Here is a 24,973-nt window from a genome sequence, read left to right as displayed (position 1 = left end):
GCAGGAATAGTCCAAAACGCCCCTTAAAATAATTACAGAAATCCGACCCAGCCTGGGATTACGCAGCTTGTGACGGGCTGTCATGCCTGCGACGGTCCGTCCTGCTGCTCCGTCACAGAGATCAGAGACTCAATTCTCTGAAGAGTCTGTGACGGTCCGTCACACCTGTGACGGTCCGTCCTGCCATTCCGTTACGAAGTTCAGAGAGTCAATTTCAGTACCTAATTATCAAAATTTCTAAGTGTTTTGAAACGAGACCCCCTCGACGGTCCGTCGTGCCCATGACAGTCCGTCATGGGTTCCGTCGTCTCTGCCAGTTTTTCCAGAAATAAAATCTGCTGCTCAAAATGACTAAACAGGTCGTTACACAATTGATTCAAATGAAAACTCAAGTCTCAAGTGAAGTTGTTTCTAGAATAGAACAAGATCATAATTAAGTAGAAGAAAGTCTACTGCGATGGAAACAACTACCTAACAAATCTTCAAGAAGCCTCGGAAAAGAAGAGAATGACAAGTACAACAAAAATCCAGGCTCATAACCTACAAAAATTTGTAGAAGCAAGGGGTGAGTACCAAACCACATGGTACTCAGCAAGTAAACGTCTAAACACAACTAAGGGAATGAAATACGGGTACTCCTACCACCCCCAACCGAACCTCCACAACTACAACCTGCATTAAAATCAACCCAACCTAACAGCTCACAGTTTACATAGCACGTAGCTCAATAACAACAGTTAGACAAATTACATATCCTCAACAACAACACTTTAGCAAATTACATACCCTCAATAACAATACTTCAACAAACTACATATCCGCAATAACAAGCTCAATATTGATCAATCACAAGTTCCGCAGAAAGGCAATCAGAAGATCAGCAAAAATTGATATCAAATTCACTAATGATAAGTATGTGCAATGCAATGGAATGCAATGTCAAGCATAATGATGCATGTCTGACCTAGTGATACACACCTGCTGTCTCTCAGCCCGGGACCCATGGGGGACATATCTATGCATGCATCTGTCGCGGCGCACGACACGACCCTCGATAATACTAACCATTGCAGCGTGCGATACATCCCTCGAAATATAGTATCCATCGCGGCGCGCGATACATCCCTCGAAATGGTACATCCTCTTAAGTACCCATTATTTCTCAATGCACATAACACTTGCCACAACCAATACCTTACAATAATGCAGATGACAAGTTCACGCATGTTATGAGGAGATGGCCATTTTCATAACATCGTACAGTTCACTACCACACAAACATGAAGTTACATCAACAATGATTCTACAAGTCTTCAACCCTTTCTCAACACAACACACATAAACAATTAATCACATTGCCTTTTGTTATCCCCATTCTTTTCATCATCAGAATTAATCAATGTGGAAAAGTCAACCCATCACCAATCCCGTTACTCCTAACATATACCACAAGGACATACACGCATTTCATATACTTAACAAGAGTTTAGAAATTCACTTGCCTTAAATAGTCGAACAATGACTCCAAAACTTGAGCCTTTCTCTTTTTGTTGACTTCCAAAGCAATAACATCTATTCAAATAAATAACCACGATATGATTTCGAAACTAACAACATTAATATTGCGATATCTCTAGCTTAGACCCAAAACTCATCCAAATTTATAATAAAATTTCTAAATATTTATTCCAACCAATTGATCAAATCTCATATTTTTTGAATTTCAAGTTTAGGGTTAAATTTTAATTCTCCGAATAACATAATTATAATAATTTTTATATATCATAATGCACCCACTATTTAACACATATCACAATATATCAAAACTTGAATCCTAATATGATAATCAAATGAAAATAATTAAAGCTGAAACTAACTGCCCAACACATCAATGACGGACTACAAAACTATCTGCTGAAACCACTTATTTTCAATGTTCCGATTCATATTTATCGTTCCACTATTAATAATCCTAATCTTGTAGTAATCATTGTCCAATGATTAGGACTAATCATTGTCCAATGATTGAACCATAATACTTATACACATTTATAACCCCAAGTTCACAAGTTCATATATTAGTATAAATTATACACGTTTTAACCTAAAAATCTATTCCTAGTTACACAAAAATTTAATAGAAAGGATAAGAATAATTACCTTGATATCTCGAGATAAAAATATCGTTGTTTCTCCTCCTTTTTCCTTTTCTTTTCTCCCTTTCTTTTCTTTTCTTATCTGCGTATTTTTTTCTCCACAGATCGTTCCTTTGTTTCTTTCTCATAAGCCGTGTGCGGCTTTAATCTATTTAGGGCACTTTGCCCCTTTTTTTAATTATTTTTTTATTTTATTTTATCTATTTGATTTTCTTTTTTTTTTCTTCTTTTTTTTCATTATTCTTAGCAACAAAATAATCCTTTATTAAATCTAAAAATTATGTCACTCATTCTTATAAGTCATATAAGTTATTTACAAAATCTACTAAAAAAAGTTAATATAATAATGCTGGGACTTATAATGGCACATTTGTGTCTGCAAGCACATTGGATGGAGCAGGTAACTATTAGATATTTATATTTTTATAAAGAATTACGCAAAGTATTATATTCATTAAACATGTATTTGTTGTATTTGACGATATGTATCCAAATGTTTGCGTTGTATATGTTCAGGAAATATATTTCCCCTAGCATACGGTGTTATTGATTCGAAAAATGATGCATCTTGGACTTGATTTTTTGAACAGTTTAGAGAAGCTCATGGTTTAAAAGATAAAATGTGTGTTGTATCCGATAGAAACGAGAGTATTATAAAAGTATTTTCGAGGATATACAATATACCACATTATGCTTGCATGTTTCATCTTTGGAAGAACGTGAAGACACTTTACAAAAAGTCACATGACAGTCTTTCAGAAGTGTTTTATGCAATGACAAAGGCATATAAACTTTCTGAATTTAATGAACTGATGAAAAAAGTAGAACATGTTGATATTAGGGTGTAGAATTATTTGGAATTGGCTGGTTATGACAAATGGGCAAGAGTGTATGCACCAGTTGATCCAGGCACTGTGATGACATCAAACATAGCTGAATGCATAAATGCATGCCTTGTGGAAGCAAGAGAATTACCTATATATGATATTCTTGAGGAAATTAGACAAATGTTTGGTCGATGGAATTTCAAAAACCATACATCTGCTTCTAATACATTCACGACACTTTGTGGTAAAGCACAAGAAATGCTCGCTGAAAATGAAGAACTTTCACTGCGTATGACGGTATGTTTATGCTTCCTTAAAATTATTGTATTTTGTATTTAATTCAGTAAAAATTAAAGATTATATAACTGGTAAGATTTAACTTCCTTTTAACTTTGTGTAATAGGTAGTTGCGACAAGTAATTATGTGCACAGTGTTCGTCATGAAGGGGAAACATTTATTGTTTGTCTTGAAAAGAAAACTTGCACATGTAGGAGATTTCAAGTGGATGAAATACCATGTTCGCACACTTGGGCTGTTTTGAAGAAGAAATTTCTTGATCCTGAACCGTATTGTTCTGACCTTTACAAGCCAAATACATTACTTGTTACATATGCTAATCCAATAAATCCATTACCTGATCGAAAAGATTGGAATGTGCCTGCATATGTAGAGAATGAAATAGTTAATCCTCCAAAGTTCAAAAAACTACCTAGTAGGCCTCCAAAAAAGCTTCGTGATAAGACGTACATTTTTGTAGTACTTGTGGTCAAAAGGGACATAATAAGCGATCATGCAGTAATGGACCACGAACTGAATAGTTAGATATGTTTGAAATTGTTTTGAAAAATAAATTTACATGTGTTCGTACAAATCGTTTATCCTTGTAATTGATGTTTTCATAATGTTCAATGAATAATATTTTATCAAAATATATTCATTTGCACGTATTTACTTGTATACTAATAAAAGTCATTTGTTAGCTCACTCCATATTAGTGCCTATCACACTGTATATTAATAAGCTGAGTTCTTCAATATGTATATGTATATGCAATAAGTCTAAAAAATATGACTTGAGAAACTATGTTTTAATGTTCATAAACAAATATATTTGACACTGTATAATACAACTAATGTGACCACATTTAAAAATAAATTAAATTTTAATGCAAAACAATACAACTACAAGTAATGTGACTTAATGATAATGTAATACAATAATTTTGGAACTATGAATACAACATACAAAATATAATAACCAGTTCTTCAATATGTATATGTATATGCAATTAGACTAAAAAATATGACTTGAGAAACTGTGATTTAATGTTCATAAACAAATATATTTGACACTATATAATACAACTAACGTGAGCACATCTGAAAATAAATTATATTTTAATATAAACAATACAACTACAAGTAAGTGACTTAATGAATAATGTAATACAACAATGATGAATACAACATACAAAAATACAACACATGGAATCAACTAACATAATATATATATATATATATATATACATACATAAATTAAGAATGAAAAGTATGCAGCATAAACTGCTAAACAAAAGTTAATCAAAATGATAAGTATGCAAAATATAAAGCAACATAAAAGTTTATGAAACATAAATTAAATAGTTTTAAAACAAGAAGAAGTATCTTCAACAAACGCACAACTACTGTATTTCAATTGGAGCAAACACAACACGAACAGATTGAGGCATGGCATGCCTAGGGGGTGCCTAAGATTCACTAATGGCTCCTTTGTCTTGATTTTGCTTAGCATAATTTCAAAGAAGTGCAGCATATTTTGACCTTAAAAACATTACGTCAAATGTACCACTTGGATTTCCTTGACCATAAGACAGCCACTCGGCAAAAGCAAGCATATAGATACTACAATCCCTGAATAAAATATGAGAATACAAAATTAAAATTTAAATACAAAATAAAATTAAAATTGACTAACAGAATTAATACAACTTACAAGCTGCTATCGGTCTATTGGGGTATGTTGTCTATGAAAACTATCTCAAATAACTCATTCTCTTCTTGACTAACAGATCTATCTAAGCCTTTGTTCTTGTAATAAATCATACATAGTCAACTTAAGCGGAATGAGTTGAGCCAACTTGGTAACCTCTTTCCTGATTGCTGCATCATGATCTGCCGCTCTGTAAGAATCATAAACGTATACACGTCTATCATTAAGAGAGAGTACCGCCAATGCCCAATGAATTTTTTTCTTTACATTTACAGGGATAAATACGTGATCCACCAAATGCCACGGAATGCCGGCATGAACTTTATATCCTCTAATGTAATCACCTATAAAATGTTCTTCATCAGTGCAACAGACATCACTATCTAAATCTTCAAACTTCTTCCAAATTGATGAAATTTTAGACGTAAACACACAATCCACAGTTGTGTATTTATACCTGCTGTCCACATCATACTTTGCTTTCTTTCTCAAATAATAAAATATAACATTGATATGCTGAACAATAAAAAATAAATAATCATCAGATAACAATAAAACAACGAAGAATAACTAAATAACTACAGTTGTTACTTGCCGAATCATTCAACAATTGTCCTTTTGAGTAATTGTAGAACCAATTTTTATTGTCTACAATATCAACACCAAAGTCAAGTGGGACAGAAATGCGTGCTTTACCCTTCTTGTATCGAACCTGATCATGACGTCTAAAGACATACACAAAAAATAAAAGGTATACAATAAATACACAGTAGTTATATGACGTCTAATGAAATACAAAAAAAACTAAAAGGTACACAAAATATAAAAGGTATACATAAAAACATAGAAATTATATAGGTATCTCACGTATTTGTAAAAATATGCACCATAATTTAGAGTAACATACATAACAACAAATAAAGATTTTTATTGTTATTACAATACAGAATTTTAAAAGGATTAACGAAAAATATAAGAGTTGTTTCAATCAATTTATAAAACAACGTTCATTAGCATTCAATAAGTTGATTAATTGAAAATACACTAACATGTTTAGAATTTATTAAAAAATGAATCAGAGTAATAACAGATTATGTAAAATAGCCTCAAAAAATAATAATCATGAATACAAAAAAAAACATATCATATACTAAAAAAATGTAGAATACATAATACAACATACAATTTTTTTTATATTATTATGCGTATTACATACTTACTTGTTCTCATGTTTTGCAAGAAGACCTTCGCGAATCCATGACCGATGTGCATCCCACATAATGATATCACGATTGCCAGAAATAAGATCAAAGATGAACGGGTGTTTCAGTTCAAAAATAGTTGGTTGCACCGATGAAGTACCTGATGTAAATGTTAAATTAAAAAACAACATACCCGTATACAAAAATTAGAATAAACATATATAAATCAAATTTAAAATACATTAAAATTTGTTATGTCTTTATACCTGCAGATGAGCCGAACGATGTCATATATGGGGATGTATTGAAAGGTCCTGGACGTCTAATCCAATGTGCAGGTAATGGTGTGTGAACATGACTTTTTTTGTTCTGACTCTCCTTGCTAGCCTGTTTTTGAATATTTGAGTTGTCATTGCTTGTGGTTTGAATGTGCATGATAATGCTATGTTCTGCATTAATGGTATTGTCAGTAACATAAATACTTTTTATGTCACTAGACTTGGCATTAGAGAATCATCCAACTCAAACTGTGATTGTGGTGAGCCTTCTATGGGAACAATAGATTGAATAGGGGTAGGAAATATGAACTGATCCTCTTCATCATTGTCATCTTGATATGTAAAGTCATGTTGTCTTTCAAAAACAAGTGGCCTTATTTTTTGGGATTTGTCAAATACAAATGATGGTTGAGGTATCTGTAGTTAATAAAAAATTATTCAAATACAAATTATACTAATAAGAACAAAAGTAATTAGTTTAGATAAGTAGAAAAATATACACTTGGAATTATTGATTTAGACGAACTAAAACCAGCATCTACATTGATCAGATTACGCAAAGGGGAATTGTCACAATCAACCTTTAAAAATATAAAAATGTTAATTATAAACAATATTCTCAACTGCACTGTATAAATATGTAGAGTTAACCAACATACTTGTTTATCAACACCCACAACAATATCAGGTATGTCTCCCAGATTTGAATTTTCAAAAATTGAATGATCCTTTAAAAAAAGGAGATTGAATAAAAAAAATATCGTTAAACCATATAAAAATACAAAATTTATCATAAACATATTTGAAAAACTTCCTCGCTTCCATCATTTGAGCTTTCATCACACTCCGACTTCTCATCATCAAAAAGACCATTCAATCCATGTAGATACAAAAGTAGTCAACATATATATAAAAAAATATTTATATTGAAATACAATATTAACGACATGTAAAATACAAATTAATATTAAACATGAACGTAGTAAGAAAAACAAAATACAAAAATACTAATCTTTATTTTAAAAATAAGATGTCTCTACCTATTTTGATTTTCTGATACAACTGGACTTGTAAAATGTTGTCGTCCTTGAGTAGCATTGTGATTGTTTATGTTGTTCTGAAAATATATTTTATATAAAAACAATCAATATATATTTAATCAATATGGATAAAGAAATAAAGTACTTACAAATATAGGGGAAAAAATTAATATAAGACATAAATATATTACAGTATACAGAATACAAACAGAATAAACTATTAGTTTCAAAAATGAGTTGTGTCTACCTGATTTTGATTTTCTGATAAAATTGGACTTGTAAAAGGTTGTGATCTTTGACCAACATTTTCATTGTTTTTTTTGTCCTGTAAATATTAAATTACAACATAGAATTCAAAAAAATAAAAAGAATAAAAAAATTTTAAACATAACAATTTAGCATATTGTTTAACCTTCAAAGTATACATAATGATATTAAAATTATCATTCATCAACTTCCGTATGTCTTTAAACTCTTCTCTAACCTGAAACAGTTACAATATGATTAAATTTTACAGATTGCAATAATTTGAATAAATATATTAAAAAAACATAAGTATAAACAGTATATACCTACTTTCGTAACTTAGAGAGTTCATTCATCATTAATTGTTCATGAGACACACTTACAGATGGTATTTGGAAATCCTTTGTTGGCACACAAGTGCGAGTGGTTTTCTTCTTAGAACACCATTTTTTTCTTCCGCACAACTTTTCTAATTGCAGCTTTTTCCCGGTCTGGTTCGCTACTGGATCAATATGTTCATTCCGCTCCATTTGATCTGTGATATTTGAGTCCTTTTTTCGTACTATTTTAGCAAGTGTTACTGATTGCCCCTTTTTTCTTTTACCTGTAACCTTCATTGAACGTGGAGGTGGGTTGACAAAATCATCATCTGAATTCTGTCCAAAAAGTGCTTGTTCATCAATATCACGATGTGGCTCTGTTTGAACACCTTCAGTTGATTTTTCAACACCTTCAAGAGGCAATTGTAGAATAGCAATTTCCATCAGAGATGGGACAACATTCTTCCATTTAATCTAAAAACGATAGTAAATAGAATAATTAACATAATAAAAGATATACATCGAATTGATACAATTACAAGGGTACAATTTCATGGACTATATACAATACCTCTCTATTACCATCATTGGATGTGTCTTTCATCAAGGTTTTTAATCGGGGTTTTGCTCCTACTGTTTGCCAGTTTAGAATACGGGGGATACGATCACTAATTTTCCGTGCAAGATTCGTCTGACGCTTACCCATGCACTTGTATATCCATATTTGAAAGACAACAGGCATACACATATTCTATAATATTGACCATCAGTAGTCAAAACCTTGTTGATACTCTGTAGTAACCACTCAAATGTTTTTCTGCCCCAAGGATAATGCATATACCGATCACTTTCAACCAAATCAAAATGGATTCTAGGAATCCGAAATGATCTCTTCTCGCCAGAATACACAAACATATGAATGAAATATAATATTGCAAACTTAATCGCATCATCATCATTGTCAACCCAAACATTACCATTGAACCTATCGAACAAATCAGATCTACGTATGATCTCATTACCACCAAAGTACTGAACAATAAGTCAGTTAGGTTCTTCTGTGTTAAACTTGAAATCCTCTACAACACCAACACAGTTTAATCCAGTAATAAGCGCAAACGTCCTAATTGTGAACTTTAAAATAACTCCATTTACTTTGATTACAAGAGCCTGATTACTACTAGCTTCTACTTTTAGTGACATACAACACCTGTGAATTTGACCTTGCCCAACACATTTTTTGATTTTCATATACTGACCAAAACACGTACTCTCACAAAAATAATTATAATGCTCCGGTGTAAGCTTGTCAGTCAACTTGGATTTAATGTCATGATTTACTATACAGTGAATGTGGGGTGCATTTTTTGGTAGCTTTTTGCAAGCATAAGAATTCCCCTTGCGTATTGAATTCCAAAAAATGAAATAATACTAAAATAACAGAACAAAAAAACATGATAATAAATAAAAAATCAACACAGTTACAATAACATACAAAAAAAACACATATTGTTACAAATATGTGGTACATTGACATAACTAACACAAAAAAAATACAAAATGAATTTATGGATATATACTGATGTAATACAGAATACAATATACAATTCCCATTCTATGTATACCAAAAATTCAATAAAACTATGAACTACAAAACACATACTTGACTAAAACATCAAGAGAACTCAATATACACTTCCAAATATATGAATACAAAAAATATTAAAACTATAAAACACAAAAATAAATAATATCAACAACATAATAAAAATTCAATATGCACTTACAAATCTATCAACAATAGTAAATACACAATCAAAATTATAAAATGTGTTACATTGACAAAAAAAAATATAATAGTAAATACACAATCAAACTTATAAAATTTGTTACATTGACAAAAAAAATACAATAAACATATTAAATACAGAAATACATGCTAACTATAATAGTGAATATCAAAAACATTAGAACTATGGAAAAATAATAATAACTATAACAAGATGAAAATTCCGAATACACTTACAAATGTATACGATAATAGTAAATAGACAATCAAACTTGTAAGCTATACTACATTGACAACTAATACAAAAAAGAGGAACAGAATACAAAATACAATACATAAATGACAGTCAAAAAATTTTCCAATACAAAAATACATAGAGACTATAACAGACTACACATTCCAAATACACTTCCAAATTCATTGTAACATGTATTTTTTTCAATCTTAAAAAATACTAAACAAATTAAACTAAACATGCAATACACAACACATGCAAAAAAATAATTACCTCTTCTCCAAAAAATTGTTCTTATTCAACTTCATGAATTTCTGTGGAATTTCGCACCTCGACAGGTTCAGCCATTTTTCCACCTCGTATAACCTCCTTAGACTTAGAAGTTGAACCTACATTGTTGTTTATTTCTTGAGTGAAAAAAATTAAACTATGATAACTCGAAAGAACTGTGTTTTTTTTTTACAATGCCTCTAGTAGCTCTCTTGAATGCATCCATTGAAGAAAGAATTTGTTATTATGAAACCCTATAAAATAATTTAAGAACAACAACAAAACAAAAAAATTAAAATAAGTAATCAAAAAGTAATATGAAGAACATAATAACCAACTCAATGTGAATCTCCAAATCAAACCTTCAAACGGAATTACTTGAGAATGATGTAAAATAGAAAAATTCGGGTTTGAAGAAATTGAAGCGTAAATCTGGAGATTTGATGATATATGAATAAGTTGATTTTGATGATGTTGTGTCTATTGAAGAATGTTTGAGAGATAACCTGCAATTCAAACGAAAATCATGGAAGATTAAGAGTTGAAAATTAACGAAGATATTCTATGAAGAATTAGTTTTGGAAAAGTTTTTTTTGAGAGAGAAAATATTTTATTAATAAAAGTGAAAATAATGCATTGGAAGTTGTGAAATTATCTATTAAATAGGGTTAGAGATAACGTGACAATACAATTAAAATTCCAGAAAGACAGTGTAAGAGAGATAACGTGACAATCCCAACTAAAATCTAGTGATATGATAAGTTTAATATTAATAAATATAAAAGAAAAATTCGGGAATCAATGCATAATTAATTTTGAAAAAATGTTATAAAGATAGTGAAAAGTTTTATTAATAAAAGTGAAAATAAATCTTGGAAGTTGTGGAATTGATTAGTAATAGATATATAGATAGAAATTAATAATAATCTTAATATAAGAGAGAGAAATTTAAAAATATAATTAGTATATATCTAATTACTTAAATATAGGAATATATATAATTTATGAGAGAGAGAAAAATGATGTAAATAAAGAGTGAGAAAATATTAATAATATAATAATAATTATTTATTTTTAAAATAATGACATTTTTGACATGTTTACTAATATTATTAAAGTATGGACATTATCACTAAATAGGTTGATTTTTTTGACTAGTTAGCTAAATTTTCCTATGGTAGGGAAATTGCCATAAAATAATCTATAAAAACATTTACTGCGACTATTATTCTGTCGAAACAGTTATATATTAAATCCCTCCATAATCTTCCTCTATTATTTTCGCTGACCCCGCCAAAACTTTTCATTCTATCTTATTTTTTTAATTAATTTTGTAAAGACAAATTACTTTTCTCTTTATCGATGGAAACGAGCTAAACATTTGCTCATTTTCCCTCTCTTCCACAAGCACAACATAGAAACATTTTTCAAGCTCATTTCCACTCTTATTCTCTTTGACCTAATTTTTCATCCATTTGTGAGTATAGCATAAGCAGAACGATGAAAGATTGAAGTTGTGGAGTTTGGCAGAGATATTAATCTTATGATAAGTTCTTCATGTCTGTGATTTTAGGGCAAACATAAACCCATATTTTCTTAAATCTGGACATGTTTCTCTCTTCAAACCTCTTGTGAAACCTAATGAAATGGAGGGTTGTATGTTTGTTTGAATATAAGGAAATGGAGGTTTTCTTCTTCAACTGGTGGCGGTTCTCTTCTTCAATCTTTCAGGTTATAGCTGAAGAAACTACAAGTTTGAACATTTGAGGTTTTATTCTTGAATCTCTTCTTTTGTCTTAAATATTTGGGTGTGGTTAGTGTATTTGATGTATTTTTCTGTTTGTGGGTTCTTTTTCATTAAGTTGTAGCTATTGTGGGTTTAATGTTTTGTTGGATTTATGGTGAAATTAACTGCGATAGACCTTTTTAACTTGACATTGATGTTGTATTTCTTGTCCATGAATTATTCAATCGGGTTTGAATACCCTTGTAGTGATGACCTCATCATTGATTTTACCCTCTCACTTGAGTACGATATCAAAAATTTACTTTCATCAATGTTGAAGATTTAAGTTAGAGCAACAGGAAAAAGAGAGAAATTAACATGAAAATGGAATAATCTAAAATTTGCTACTGATTGGTACTAAAATGAGCTACTAGTTCGAGATGTGCATGGATTTGAATATTATGGTAAGTCTTTCTTGTCTGTACTTTTAGGCAAACTTAAATCATTTTTTCCTTCAACTATATTTGCATATGAAAATATTGATCCATTAGTTTTTGCATATGACAATATTGATTCAAAAGTCTTTGCATGCCTATGTGTGTGTTATAACTAGGTTTTGGATAACGGTTTACTTTTTGGCCATTTAGTTGTCAAAAATGGATCCATAATTTGAATATTATAGGTTCTTACTGTAATACATATGATTTACCGTATCCAAAGTCAACTATTTGTACTGGTGTAGTGAATTTTGTTAACATACATTCATGAGCCAAAGTTACAAGGTTTGGATGAATGATAACTATTGCACAACATCCCCTTTGTTCTTGGATTTCTGTGCAGAATATTTTGTCGCCTGACATTGTTATATACTATGCAAAAGTTGTATGTGGATGGATCATTATATTTACTGTTCGTACTTGGTCAACCACCTTGTTATTTTTGTCCATTATTTTTTATCTAGTGTAGTAAGAATATGAAGTTTATTACAGTTATGTTAGAGCTTAATGCTCTAACCTTTGATAACTACCCAAAATCAATTCTTTTGGATGAGAATGAAAGAAAGAAATTCAATAGGACTTTATGTATCACAGTCAAGGTGCATTTTATAGTTCATAGCATGTATCCGATGATGAATAAATATATTATTAGTTGATTTTGTGTATATTCTTGACAAGACCCATGTTTTGCTGATTTTAGATGATTCATGATTTCGTTTCTACAGATTTGAAAAGAATAGTTTTGACATAGTGTAGTTGATTCTTGCTACCATTTAACATTCAGTATTAACAGACAATTCTAGTATAACTATGTTTAGGTTTGCTCTATTACCATGAGGAATTTGGGCCTTTACTTATTGGATTTCAAGTTGAACTTTGGGCCTTTAATTTATTGGATTTCAAGTTGAACTTTTCTGAACAGTCATTCAATCTATGAAAATATATAAGCCTCCTTCATAACTGAAGCTTCTCTTTCTACTTGACATCATGGAATATAAATGAATTCTTCATAATGAATATTGCAAATTTAGCAAATTGGTGGTGTTTCTGTTGTGTTTAATGTGGATTTGAGTAATTAATTAGTGATTTAATAGAGTCATATTAGTAATAGTTCTCAAAAAAGACTTCTTTGTGTGTATCTTTCTTTTTTCTATATACATATGTTGTTTCATGGGTATTTGATTCAACTATCAAAATTGGATAATTATAGAGACATGCACTGAGTTTTGCTATTCTTCTCTTCAGAAATTGTTGTAATATCGAAGGAAATGGAGGGCTGAAGGTTTGCTTGTGAAATCTTGATGTTTTTTTATTCAACAATTGAAGATTTTGTTCTGGCATCTTTGAGGTTATAGCTGAAGAAACTTCAAGTTTGAGCTGTTGAGGTTTTCTTCTTGAATCTCTTCTTTTTTCTTTAATCGTTGAGTGTAGTTAGTGTATTTGATGTATTTTTTTTTCTGATTGTGGGGTTTTACCATTAAGTTTTAGCTCTTGTGGGTCTAAAGTTTTATTGATAGTTATGGTGAACCTGATTACTATAAACCATATTTCTCTTGATATTGATGTTGGGTTTGTTGTTCTGTGAGTCATTCAATCGGTTTTGATTACCCTTGCATTGATAATGTCTTCTTTCATTTCACCTCTCGCTTGAGTAGTTAGAATGTGAGAAATTTCGATTTCATTATTGTTAAAGAGTTACATAGAGCAACAGGAAACAAATGATACATTAGCATGAAAATGGAAAAAATTGAAACTCACCATTGGTTGGTGTTAGACTTTTTGCCATTAAAATCTGAAACATCTTAAAATTATAGATCAACATTAGTTGCGTTAAAATTCTGTTTTATCACTTTTAAGGAATGTTTTGCCTTGATTTTTTGTCAAAAAGAAAATCTGTAGAGATTTTTTTAAAATAATTGAATCTTCAAGGCGAAACAAGTCATGGAAAAGGAGAGAAAAAGGGCTATTCGAAGATACACAGAGATTTTTTAAATTACTAGATGATGTAAAAAAGAGTTGTATTCGGGGTGTGAGAACTTCAGTAAGCTGAGTTTCATAATTCGGTTTTACTTGCTTAAATCGCTACATTGGTTGAGTGATGTGGCTTTTACTGATCTGTTAGACTTGTTAAAAGAAGCATTTCCCTTTTCTCAACTGTCTAAGTCTTTCAATAAAGCTAAAAAAAACTGATAAAAGATTTGGGTCTCGGCTATGACAAAATATATGCATGCCTTAACGATTGCATGTTATTTTGGAATGAGAATGCGGAGAAAGATAATTGCTCTGTTAGTGGATCTTATAGATGGTCAAGTAAGGGTGATGACACGACTAATGCAAGCTCTAAAATACCAGTAAATATTTTAAGGTACTTTTATTTTAAAGACTAGGCTTCAGAAAATGTTTATGTGTTCTGAAATAGTTGTTGCAATGAGATGGCATGATTTTAAATGATATAATGATGGGATTTTAAGGCATCGTGTTGATGGATAAGATTTAAAGAATTTTTATTCTATGCATCCAAACTTCTCAAATGATCCAGTAATGTTCGATTGGGCCTTTCAAGTGATGGTTTCAATCCATTTCGAACCATGAGCATTTCCTATAGTACCTGGCCTATTGTTGATGAACTATAATTTATTACCATGGATTTGTATGAAGCCAAAGTATATGATATTGTCGATGATATTTCCAAGGTCATCATCTCCTGGACAGGATATAAATGTATACCTACAACTATTTATTGTTGAATGGAAGGAACTACGAAAATTTGGGATAGAAACATATGATGCTCATACAAATATCAAACATTTCAAAGGCATGGAACTTTAATGTGGACAATTAGTGATTTTCCATCACAATCAATGCTTTTTAGATGGAGTTCTAAAATTAGCATGTCCCATGTATAACTATGACACATGTTCTTATATCTCAAACATAATCGTAAAATGTGTTACTTAGGTCATCAAACTTTTTTGCCTCCTGATCATCTATTTAAAAGAGACAAAAATCTTTTAATATAGAGGAGGATCATAGACCTGCACCTACATCCTTCTTGGACATAAAAGTGTTTGAAAAGTTACATGATTTCAATAATGTTTTTGGGAAGGCCAACAAGAAAAGATGTCAAAAAAATGAGGGTCCATAGAAGAAAAGATTCATCTTTTTTAAATTACCATATTGGAAAAATAATAAGTTGAGGCACAATCTTGATGTGATGAACATTGAGAAAAATATATATGATAGTTTGCTTGGGACTTTATTAGATATCCAAGGAAAGTCAAAAGATCACATTAATTCTCATTATGACTTGGAAGAAATGGGATATGAAAGGAACTTCATTCAAGGAAAGATAATACAAGTGTAAAAGCTCATTTAGTTAAATATTGTTTTACCATGAAACCAGAAGAAAAACGATTATTTTAAGTTATTTTAAAAAATAAAAAATTACCAAAAGGATTTGCCTAAAACATATCAGATCGTGCGTATGTGGATGAGATGAAAATATCAGGATACAAAATTCATGGTGATCATTTTATAATGCACTACTTGATCCAAACTGCGGTTCAAAAAGAATTGTCGAAGAATGTTTCATTAGCCTTGATAAAATTGGGAAACATCTTTAAAGATATATAGAGTAAAGTTATAAGGCGAGCAAATCTTGAGTCAATGCATATTGAAATCAAAGAAATTGTATGTGAGCTTGAAAAGATTTTTGCTCTATCTTTTTTTATATAATGGAACATTTGTATGTCCATTTGGTTGATGAAATTAGATTGGGTGGTTCAATTCATCTTCAGTGGATGTATTTCAGTGAGAGAAAAATGTCTAAGTTGAAGGGTCTTTTTCGTAATTGATGTTATCCAGAAGGTTGTATAGCATAGGGGTTTGATGTTGAAGAGTTATTGATCTTTGATTTGAGATACATACATTATGGAGTGAAAACACCATTTAGCAGGTACCATACTGAGGATGATGATGATGTTGAAAAGGAGGGAGTCAATTATAAATGCCTAATAGTCAAACTTTAAATATTCATACTTGCAGGGAGCATAAGAAGTTAATTGATAGTAACATCAGATCAAATGCATGGACAAGAGAAAAAAGTCATAGTCATGAATTTGGTAAATGGTTCAAAGAGAAAGTTAAAAAGATCAAATGCATGGACAAGAGAAAAAAGTCATAGTTATGAATTTGGTAAATGGTTCAAAGAGAAAGTTAAAAATATTGAAGTGCCTAATCAGTTAAGATGGCTAGATAAAGAGCCTAATAGGGTGGCAACCAAAAGATATACAGCATATTTCATTAATGGATATCGATTTCATACGTTAAAATGTGATTATTCACAGAAGTCTCAAAATAGTGGAGTGACTTTATCAGCGACAATTGAAGTTTTGCTAGTACTCGAGATTAGAATCCCATTGATGGAGAGGTTATATATTATGGTGCTATTCAAGATATCATTGAATTTGATTATTACAATTATTTTAGTGGTGTACTATTTAGATGTGATTGGTTTCATAATGAAATAGATGATTATGGGTTAACTCGTGTGTACTTCAACAATCACAAAGTACGAATGACCCTTTTGTGTTGGTGTCTCAAATGCATCAAGTATTTTATGTGTCGGATCCAATTGAGAAGGATGTTTATTATGCAAGGAGTAAAGTGCCAGGTTATTTGTATGACTTGGAGGAAGAAAATTCTCCTAATATTGGAGATACATTTTTTAGAGATCTAAGTGAAGACATTGGTCACTCGGATAGATTATCTCATGTTGACATGAGATAGTCAAGAGACGATATTCCTATTGATGTTGATATGTCATCTGAAGCTAAATTTTCAGAGGATACAACTATGGGAATATCAGAAAAAGAAGAAGATGACTTTTATGATACAGATTGAGATTGGATGGATCTGGATGATTAAATAAATAATTTTTGAATGTCTTGTAAATATATATTTATTATTGTATATTTTATTTTGAGTGAGTTATAAATGTCTTTTCCTTAGAAATACATGTTTCTTTTGTTCTTTATTCTTAAAATTACATTCTCATTTATTTCAATTTTACAGGTGTTCTCCTTCTATTTACAGGCTAGCTAGTAAATCATAAAAGAGGCTCTCAATAACACTACTGACGGGCTAGGATTATAGGAAGGTCTGTGTTTCTTAACTATCTTCCGAATAAATTTCTTTTTTGTTAGTGCGAAGTTTTAAACGTAACAAAACTTTAAAGATTGATGGCAGACCATAAGTTGCTTTAAACTGATCTTAGTTAGGATAACTTTTAAAATTGATGGCAGTCCTAAAGTTGTTGGTAATATGATAAGGGTTTTCCCTTGTTAGGGTAACCAGCCAAGATAAAAATCATGACAAACTCATACATGATTGGATTAAAATTTGAAGCTTGTTATTGTACATGTGCATTTTGTGTTGTATAAAATCTTAGACTTGTTATTGTATCTAATGCACATGTAAAGTACCTTATATTGTGCTTAACAAGAACTGATTCTTATTCATATATATCATTTTGACAGATTTGATAGTCATGAGGAAGGAGGAGACTTCAAAACAAAACATAAAAGGAAAAGGAAAACAATATGTGAAAGCTGAAACACTTACATCTATGGCTTACAAAAGGATTTCTTCATTAAGATCAAAAGGGAATGTTCAATCTATACTGCCCTGAAATTTCTCTACTCTTGTAGGACAAAAATTACAAGAAGAATTGCCACAAGTGCCTCAGAATTCTCGCAATTTAAAAGCACAGTCTAAAAAGAATGAAATGCCTCATAGTTGTTTCAGTCTAAAAACAAGATCTATGCACAAAAACATGTGCCATGAATTTTCCACTTTAAAAGCACAAGTTGTGCACGAACAAGTGTCACAAGCACCTATTAATTCTTCCACTATAGTAGCACAAGTTTCAAAGAAACAATTGCAACATGTACCAAGAGAATCTCCTACTGTAGAGGCACACGATATACATGACCAAGTGGAACAAGAGACACATAATTCAGAAGAAAATGACCTATCAAGAGAACAAGGTAAAAACATATAAATTCACTTCTAAATATTTAAATATATTGAAATTGTAAAATCAGTTAAGCTTGTTGATATTTGGTTTAACTTTGCTTCGTATTATTGTAGGTCCTGTGACTCAAAAAAAAGAAAAGAGGTAGTACAGTAATGTAAAGTGTACATGGGCGAAAAGAGCATAAGTGGTCGTGTTGAATGGGTACAATCAACCCATTGGTCCTACTAATGTTGTTATAGCAGAGTTGGGGAGTTTTCTTAGAACCTTGGCAAGGAATGTGATGATTTGTCCTCTAAATATTCATAATCAAAAGAATATGGACACAAAATGTGATTTGTGGGATTATACCTAGGTTTGAGTTCCTGCATTTCCAATTTCAATTATAAACTTTTCATACATTTAACTAATATAAAGAACAAATTGTAGGAGAAATACGATATTACTGATAATTCAAGACAATGGGCTTTGGATGGAATTAAGAATGCTTGGAGAAAGTATAAGAATGACTTGTATCAGAAACATTATAAAGCATATGATAATGATGATCTTGGAATGACAAATAAGCCCAAAGATGTTTCAGAATCTGATTTTAAAGATCTTCTCAAATATTGGGCCTTTAAAAAATTCAAGTTTAGATTTATATTTTATGTTCTGAGTGGTTAATTTTTCTGTTTTTGATTAATTTTTTAATTTACGTAGAATTTAAAGACTCCTTTATTTACAGGAAATGAGTGAAAGAAATACCAAAAATCAAAAAATGAATGAATCCATATATTTTTTATATAATAAGTTTTGTTGTGATACGCTATAATTTGGTATGTTTTTTTGTTAATCATTAAATATGAACTTGTTGCCATAAAATATCTTTAATACCAACTTTTAGTAATTAGGAAAAATAAAAGAAAAGTCTCGGTGAGCTGTTTGTGGCTACAAGATCAATAAAATATGGTCGAAGATATAATTAATAAAATTGTATGACTTTTATTGGGTTGTTAAGATACATTATTTGTTCTTAAATACTTGATTTTATTTCTTTGATTTCATTTGCAAACTGAAATGGAGAAACTGCTAAGTTGACAGAGTGAACATGACAATCAATCATTTGATGCTTTTACAGCAGTCATGGGAAATGAACACCCAGGGATCCTGAGATTGTATGGACGAGGAGTCACCAAAAGTACTTTGAAAAAAACAATGCTTTTTGAACCTTGTTTAACTTCCAATGATGAGAGGATGGAAAAAATGGAGGAATTGAAAGAGGAGATGCATCAAAGGATGGAGGAAAAATTAGAACAACAAAAAGTAACCACACACCAAGAAGTTACAAATGATATTCTTGGACGACTTAATCATATGTACCCATGACTTTAATTGAATGTGGCCACATTGGCATCATTAGGTGCTAAGTCACCACAACAAGCTATACAATCGTTAAATTGTCCATCTTCTAGCAAAAACAATCAAAGTTTTGCATTTATTATTTTTCTTCTTCTTCTTCACTTCAACGCTAGCTAGGTTTGAATGTGCTGCCGATTTTTCTTACTAAAATGGAGACTACAATCAAGGTATCATTGCTATCATGCCTATGTATAGTTTTATCTCAACATTTAATATGTTTGATATTTTTAGTAGCCACTGTGCAGTTTGGTGATGTGGAACTGGGAAAAGATTGCATGACATGTGTATTAAGATGCTAGCACAAGTGTAGCATAAACAACTGTTAGCACAAGTATAGCAAAAATTAAAGTGTTGGACTTGTGATTTTCAATATTGGTTCCATAGTGGTGTAATTGTGCAACTGGAGAGTGTCCCTTGCTTCTTCTGCGCTTTATACTTGTGCTTTTTCTTCTAAATGAACTGTAAGGTCAATAATTTGCAAGCTTCCTTCTTCCTGATATACATGTACTCATGGCATTGTCAAGTATAGTATAGGAATTGAAACTTCATCTAGTTGTGCATATCAAACAATGAGATAGTAAAATATGTCAAACATCATTAGTTTGAATGTGTTATCTTATATTGCTTTGTTTCATTATTAAAATTCATTTTCTACTTGATTTCCCTGCTCATATATGTAATCAAAACTATTTGCTAATGTAAAACACATATTTTTTGTTATTTGTTGTTTATAACTAAAATATGTGTCTAAATCTAGTGAATTCACCCTTTTAAACTAAAGAGAAGAACTAATTTTGGTGGGAATGTTTCTGCGACTATGTAATATGTATCCTTCGATGATGCTTGAGCATGTCTTTAATCTTCTATTATTGTATGTTTCATGAGAAGTAACTCTTTCTCTTTTTCTAATTGGTGAATTTGTGATTTAGTCCTCATGTATTCAAAGAGAATTAATATTGTGAGCCTCTGTGAAATTAAGAAGTCTCCTCTCTTGACTTGACAAATCTGAAAAACTAGGGGTGGGCATTCGGTATTTCGGTTTGATTTTGGGTTTTTTTATTTTCGATTCTTGTAAATTGTGTACCGAATATCGAATTAAAATATTTCGATTTTGATTTTTGTTAATTCGATTCGGTTTTTTTATGTTGGTTTTTAATGGGTCTGCTTAATGGGCTTTTTAAAATTGTAAACTTTACAATTTTTTTGTTTGATTTTTCAACTTAATGGGCTAAAAAATAAAAATAGACAATACATCAAAGAAGTGAATTACTAATTTACTACCAAATATCAATATGTCAATATGTCATTAGGCATTAACAACACAATTTTTAAATTCACAATATCACTAAAACGCACAATTTTTAATTAACAATGTCACTAAAACAAAAGTTGCATTGTAGATTTGTAGTTAATGTCTTCACAAATACAACATAATAACAATCTAACAAGTAACAATAAAGTCTTTCATGAGCTCATAATAGACAATAATAAGCAACAAACAATGTATTTTAAATTTCTTGTCTTCTTCGATGAGATTACTTTCAATTCAAATATCAACAATAACAAACAACAGTAATGAGTTTCTTGACTTTCTTCCATGAGATCGCTTTCAACTTTCAAGTTTCACGTGCCAACAAAATTATATCTTCATTGTCTTGACCCTTGGACCTTTCAAGATAAAATCAAATATTAGAAACTTAGAATACTAATTTTAAGATTAAAAAATGATATGATTAAATAAATGATGCATTAAACTCACCGCTTGCAAGTCAATCATAGATCAACAATGGAAGAGTTTCTTCCACTATTTGCTATCTCTATAAATAAGAAAAATAAACATGTCATACAATATACAACACAATAAGTATTTTATTTTTTCCAAAAAAAATAATAAAAAGTCTTACCAAGTTCATTTTTTTCAAGAAACTCCAAACTTTCTTCAACACAAATAGGCTTGGTTTCTTGTCTAAGCCAATCTTGGACACAAATAAGACATTGCACACATTTGGGAGTCAATGAACTTCTAATGGAATCTAGAATATGACCTCTGGTGCTAAATGCACATTCCGATGCCACACTCGACATAGGAATAGCCAATACATCTTGAGCCAATTGTGAAAGTACTAATAATCTAGGAGAATTAACTTTCCACCAACTAAAAATACCAAAATCTCCATATTCAGGCTTTTGATCTTCAAGAAGATATTTATCCAACTCAGATTTAACACCTAAACTTCCAAAATCATTCTTTTGTTTCTTCATGTGCAACTTAGTTCTCAAAAAAAAATTTGACGCATTTTAAGAAATACCACAAGCAGAAGAATCAGAAGAGTCAGAGGAAGATGGTTGACTTTTGGAACCTTTTTCATACTTACTTACATATATCGCAAATAAATCCCTCAAGTAAGCCTCTACTTTCGCATTCACTACATTTCCCATTTCTTCCCCAAGTAATTCTTCAAGAGCAAAACTAACATACACAAATTTATTGCGAGGATCCAAAACAGAAGCAATAAAAATCATTTTGTTCATTTTTTCAGGAGTACCCCAATATTTCTTGAATTTTTCTTTCATTCTCGAAGCCATTTTACTCAAATCAAGGTCATCACTTGTCATACATAATTTCAAATAAGCATCAAGTTCACATATATCTTCAAAATGAACATTAAAAGTAACATATCGTGAACCTGAAAATTTCAAAGTGAGTTCATAAAAATTTTCAAGAAACTTTGTGACATACCTCACATTAGCCCAATCTTCATATTGAATTGAACCTGCGATATTTCCATCTTTACAAACATCAGCAGCGAGAGAAGAATTAAAATTACCATCATAAAGATCAAACCTCTCAAAAGTCTTCTCAAACTTTTCTGCTGTGTCTAACATCAAATAGGTGGAATTCCACCTAGTAGGCACATCTAAATACAACATTTTATCACATTCTATCTTTTGCATTTCAACACATTTCAAGAAGTTTCTTGTCCTTGAAGAAGATGATCTAACATATTTCACCATTTGTCTCACCCTTTTGATAGAAGGACCAATTTCTTTCAATCATCTTGCACAATTAGATTAAGTATATGAGTCATACATCTCACATGGAGATGCTTACCTTCCATCAAATTAGTTCCCCACATATCTAATTTCTTGAACAACTCTAAAACTGCCACATCATTTGAAGAGGCATTCAACCGTAACAGTAAAAACGTTATCCAACTTCCAACTAAGTAAACAATTACTAATAAACTTAGCCAAATGCTCAGATTTATGACTAGTGATAGGAAAAAAATTCAATATTCTTTTATGAAGCACCCAATCCCTATCAATAAAGTGAGCAGTCAAACACATATAATTGATTCTTTGCACCGAAGTCCATGTGTCTGTTGTGAGACAAATTCTTGGTTGTATTTCTCTTAAAGATTGTTTCAAATTTATTCTCAATTCACCATAAACTTCATAACAATCCCTTGTTATGGTTCTACGAGAAGGAATATGAAACAAAGGTTGGACTTTACTCATAAACTTCTTAAAGCCTTCTTTTTCAACAAAACTAAAAGGTAGTTCATCCAAAATTATCATCTCAACTAAAGCTCTCCTACATACATCTTGCTCAAATTTCCAAGTCTCTAAATTGTTACTTTGAATATTAAATAATTTTTGAATACTGGGTGCAACAGTTAGAGGTTTATACACTTTACACCGATAAGTCAAATGTTGTTTTAGTTCACTTGTTCAGCATAGTCTTGTTTACAATGTAAGCACTTTGCTTTAACTAATACACCATTTTCAAAAACCTTTTCAAAGTGTTTCCAAACAGAAGATCTAGGATCCATTTCTTTCTTTTTTTGTTATTTCTGTGCCAATTGACGGATCATTGCTACTATGTGTATTATCCGTAGAATCAGTCATACTTATTCGACTTTGATCGGCTACACCCATATTTAATTATTTTTGTTCAGCCATCTATATATAAAAAAAATTCACAATAAATTCACACTAACTAGTAACAAAAACAAAATCAGAAAGAAAAAAATGAAAGAGGTCAAGAACCAAAAAGAAAATTAAAAAAACAAACCTGATTTGGCAGTGGGATGGATGGCGGCGACTACTGCTGCTGGATCCTGGCGGCGTCTGCTGCAGCTAGTTGTCGAGCGGCTGCGGCTGCTGCTGCTGGCGGGCAGCTACGGCTGCCTGAAAGAGGAAGAGGAAGAAGAGGAAGAGGAAGATGAAAGAGAAAGTCAGGAAGAAGATGAAAGATTGCGGAATAGGGTTTCTTTTTTTGAAAGATTATTTAACATTAATAATTATTAATTAATATAATATAAATTATAGTATAATATTTTGATTTAAACTAAAATATCGAAAACCAAAATAATACATACCAAAAACCAAACCGAAATATCAAAAAATACAAAAAAGTAAACCGAAATACCAAAACAGAAATTCTGAAAAATTTTGGTTCGATTCGGTGTTTATGACCACACCTATGAAAAACTATGAATCTCAAACATATCTGGAGTCTGTATGATGTTCTGAAAAGTTATAACTTGTGTTCTTGGTGTGTGCGTGTGATTTATGATGCATTTTTTAGTAATGTTTCGTGCTCGGGTATTAGAATTGGCATAGGGAGTAATGTTCAGTCTATTTGCTTACGAAATATTGGATGAGCATTATCACACAAAGGCCTTTTGGACTAGTCATTCGTTGGTTTTGGTCGACCTTGATAACTTCCATGGCTCTTGATATGAATGTAATCATGCCATTGCCAAGTATAGTATAGGAATTGGAGCTTCATCTAGTTGTGCATATCAAATAATAAGATGTTAAAATATGCCAAGCATCATTAGTTTGACTGTGTTGTCTTCTATTGCTTTGTTTCATTATTAAAATCCATTTTCTACTTGATTTTTTCAGCTCATTTTTGCACTCTGAAGTATTTGCAAATGTAAAACACATATTCTT

General features: G+C 30.9%; 2 protein-coding genes and 1 long non-coding RNA gene across 3 annotated transcripts; 1 reads left to right on the top strand and 2 right to left on the bottom strand.

The window, feature by feature from the left end:
• The first annotated feature begins 2,517 nt into the window (after positions 1–2,517).
• LOC138337988 (uncharacterized) lies at positions 2,518–3,806 on the top strand. Its single transcript, XM_069288436.1, has 3 exons — positions 2,518–2,556; positions 3,005–3,280; positions 3,387–3,806. Exons 1-3 carry the CDS (start codon positions 2,518–2,520, stop codon positions 3,804–3,806), a joined length of 735 nt encoding a protein of 244 aa, XP_069144537.1.
• Positions 3,807–4,779: 973 nt separating this feature from the next.
• On the bottom strand, positions 4,780–8,807 carry LOC138337987 (uncharacterized). The gene is made up of 12 exons (XM_069288435.1): positions 8,631–8,807; positions 8,123–8,533; positions 7,906–7,977; positions 7,741–7,818; positions 7,113–7,181; positions 6,954–7,034; positions 6,670–6,870; positions 6,442–6,562; positions 6,194–6,335; positions 5,569–5,698; positions 5,089–5,489; positions 4,780–4,894 (listed from the first exon to the last, which is right to left on the bottom strand). Exons 1-12 carry the CDS (start codon positions 8,805–8,807, stop codon positions 4,780–4,782), a joined length of 1,998 nt encoding a protein of 665 aa, XP_069144536.1.
• A 1,552-nt stretch (positions 8,808–10,359) lies between these two features.
• On the bottom strand, positions 10,360–18,597 carry LOC109120936 (uncharacterized). The gene is made up of 3 exons (XR_002028348.3): positions 18,199–18,597; positions 10,716–10,859; positions 10,360–10,607 (listed from the first exon to the last, which is right to left on the bottom strand). It is a non-coding gene; the product is annotated as an uncharacterized lncRNA (long non-coding RNA).
• Between the last annotated feature and the right edge of the window lie 6,376 nt (positions 18,598–24,973).

Source organism: Solanum lycopersicum, chromosome 8 (assembly GCF_036512215.1).
Source record: "Solanum lycopersicum chromosome 8, SLM_r2.1".
In the NCBI taxonomy this organism is placed as follows: Eukaryota; Viridiplantae; Streptophyta; class Magnoliopsida; order Solanales; family Solanaceae; genus Solanum; species Solanum lycopersicum.
Note: the sequence above shows the minus strand (reverse complement) of the source record. Positions and strands in the feature narration are given on the sequence as shown.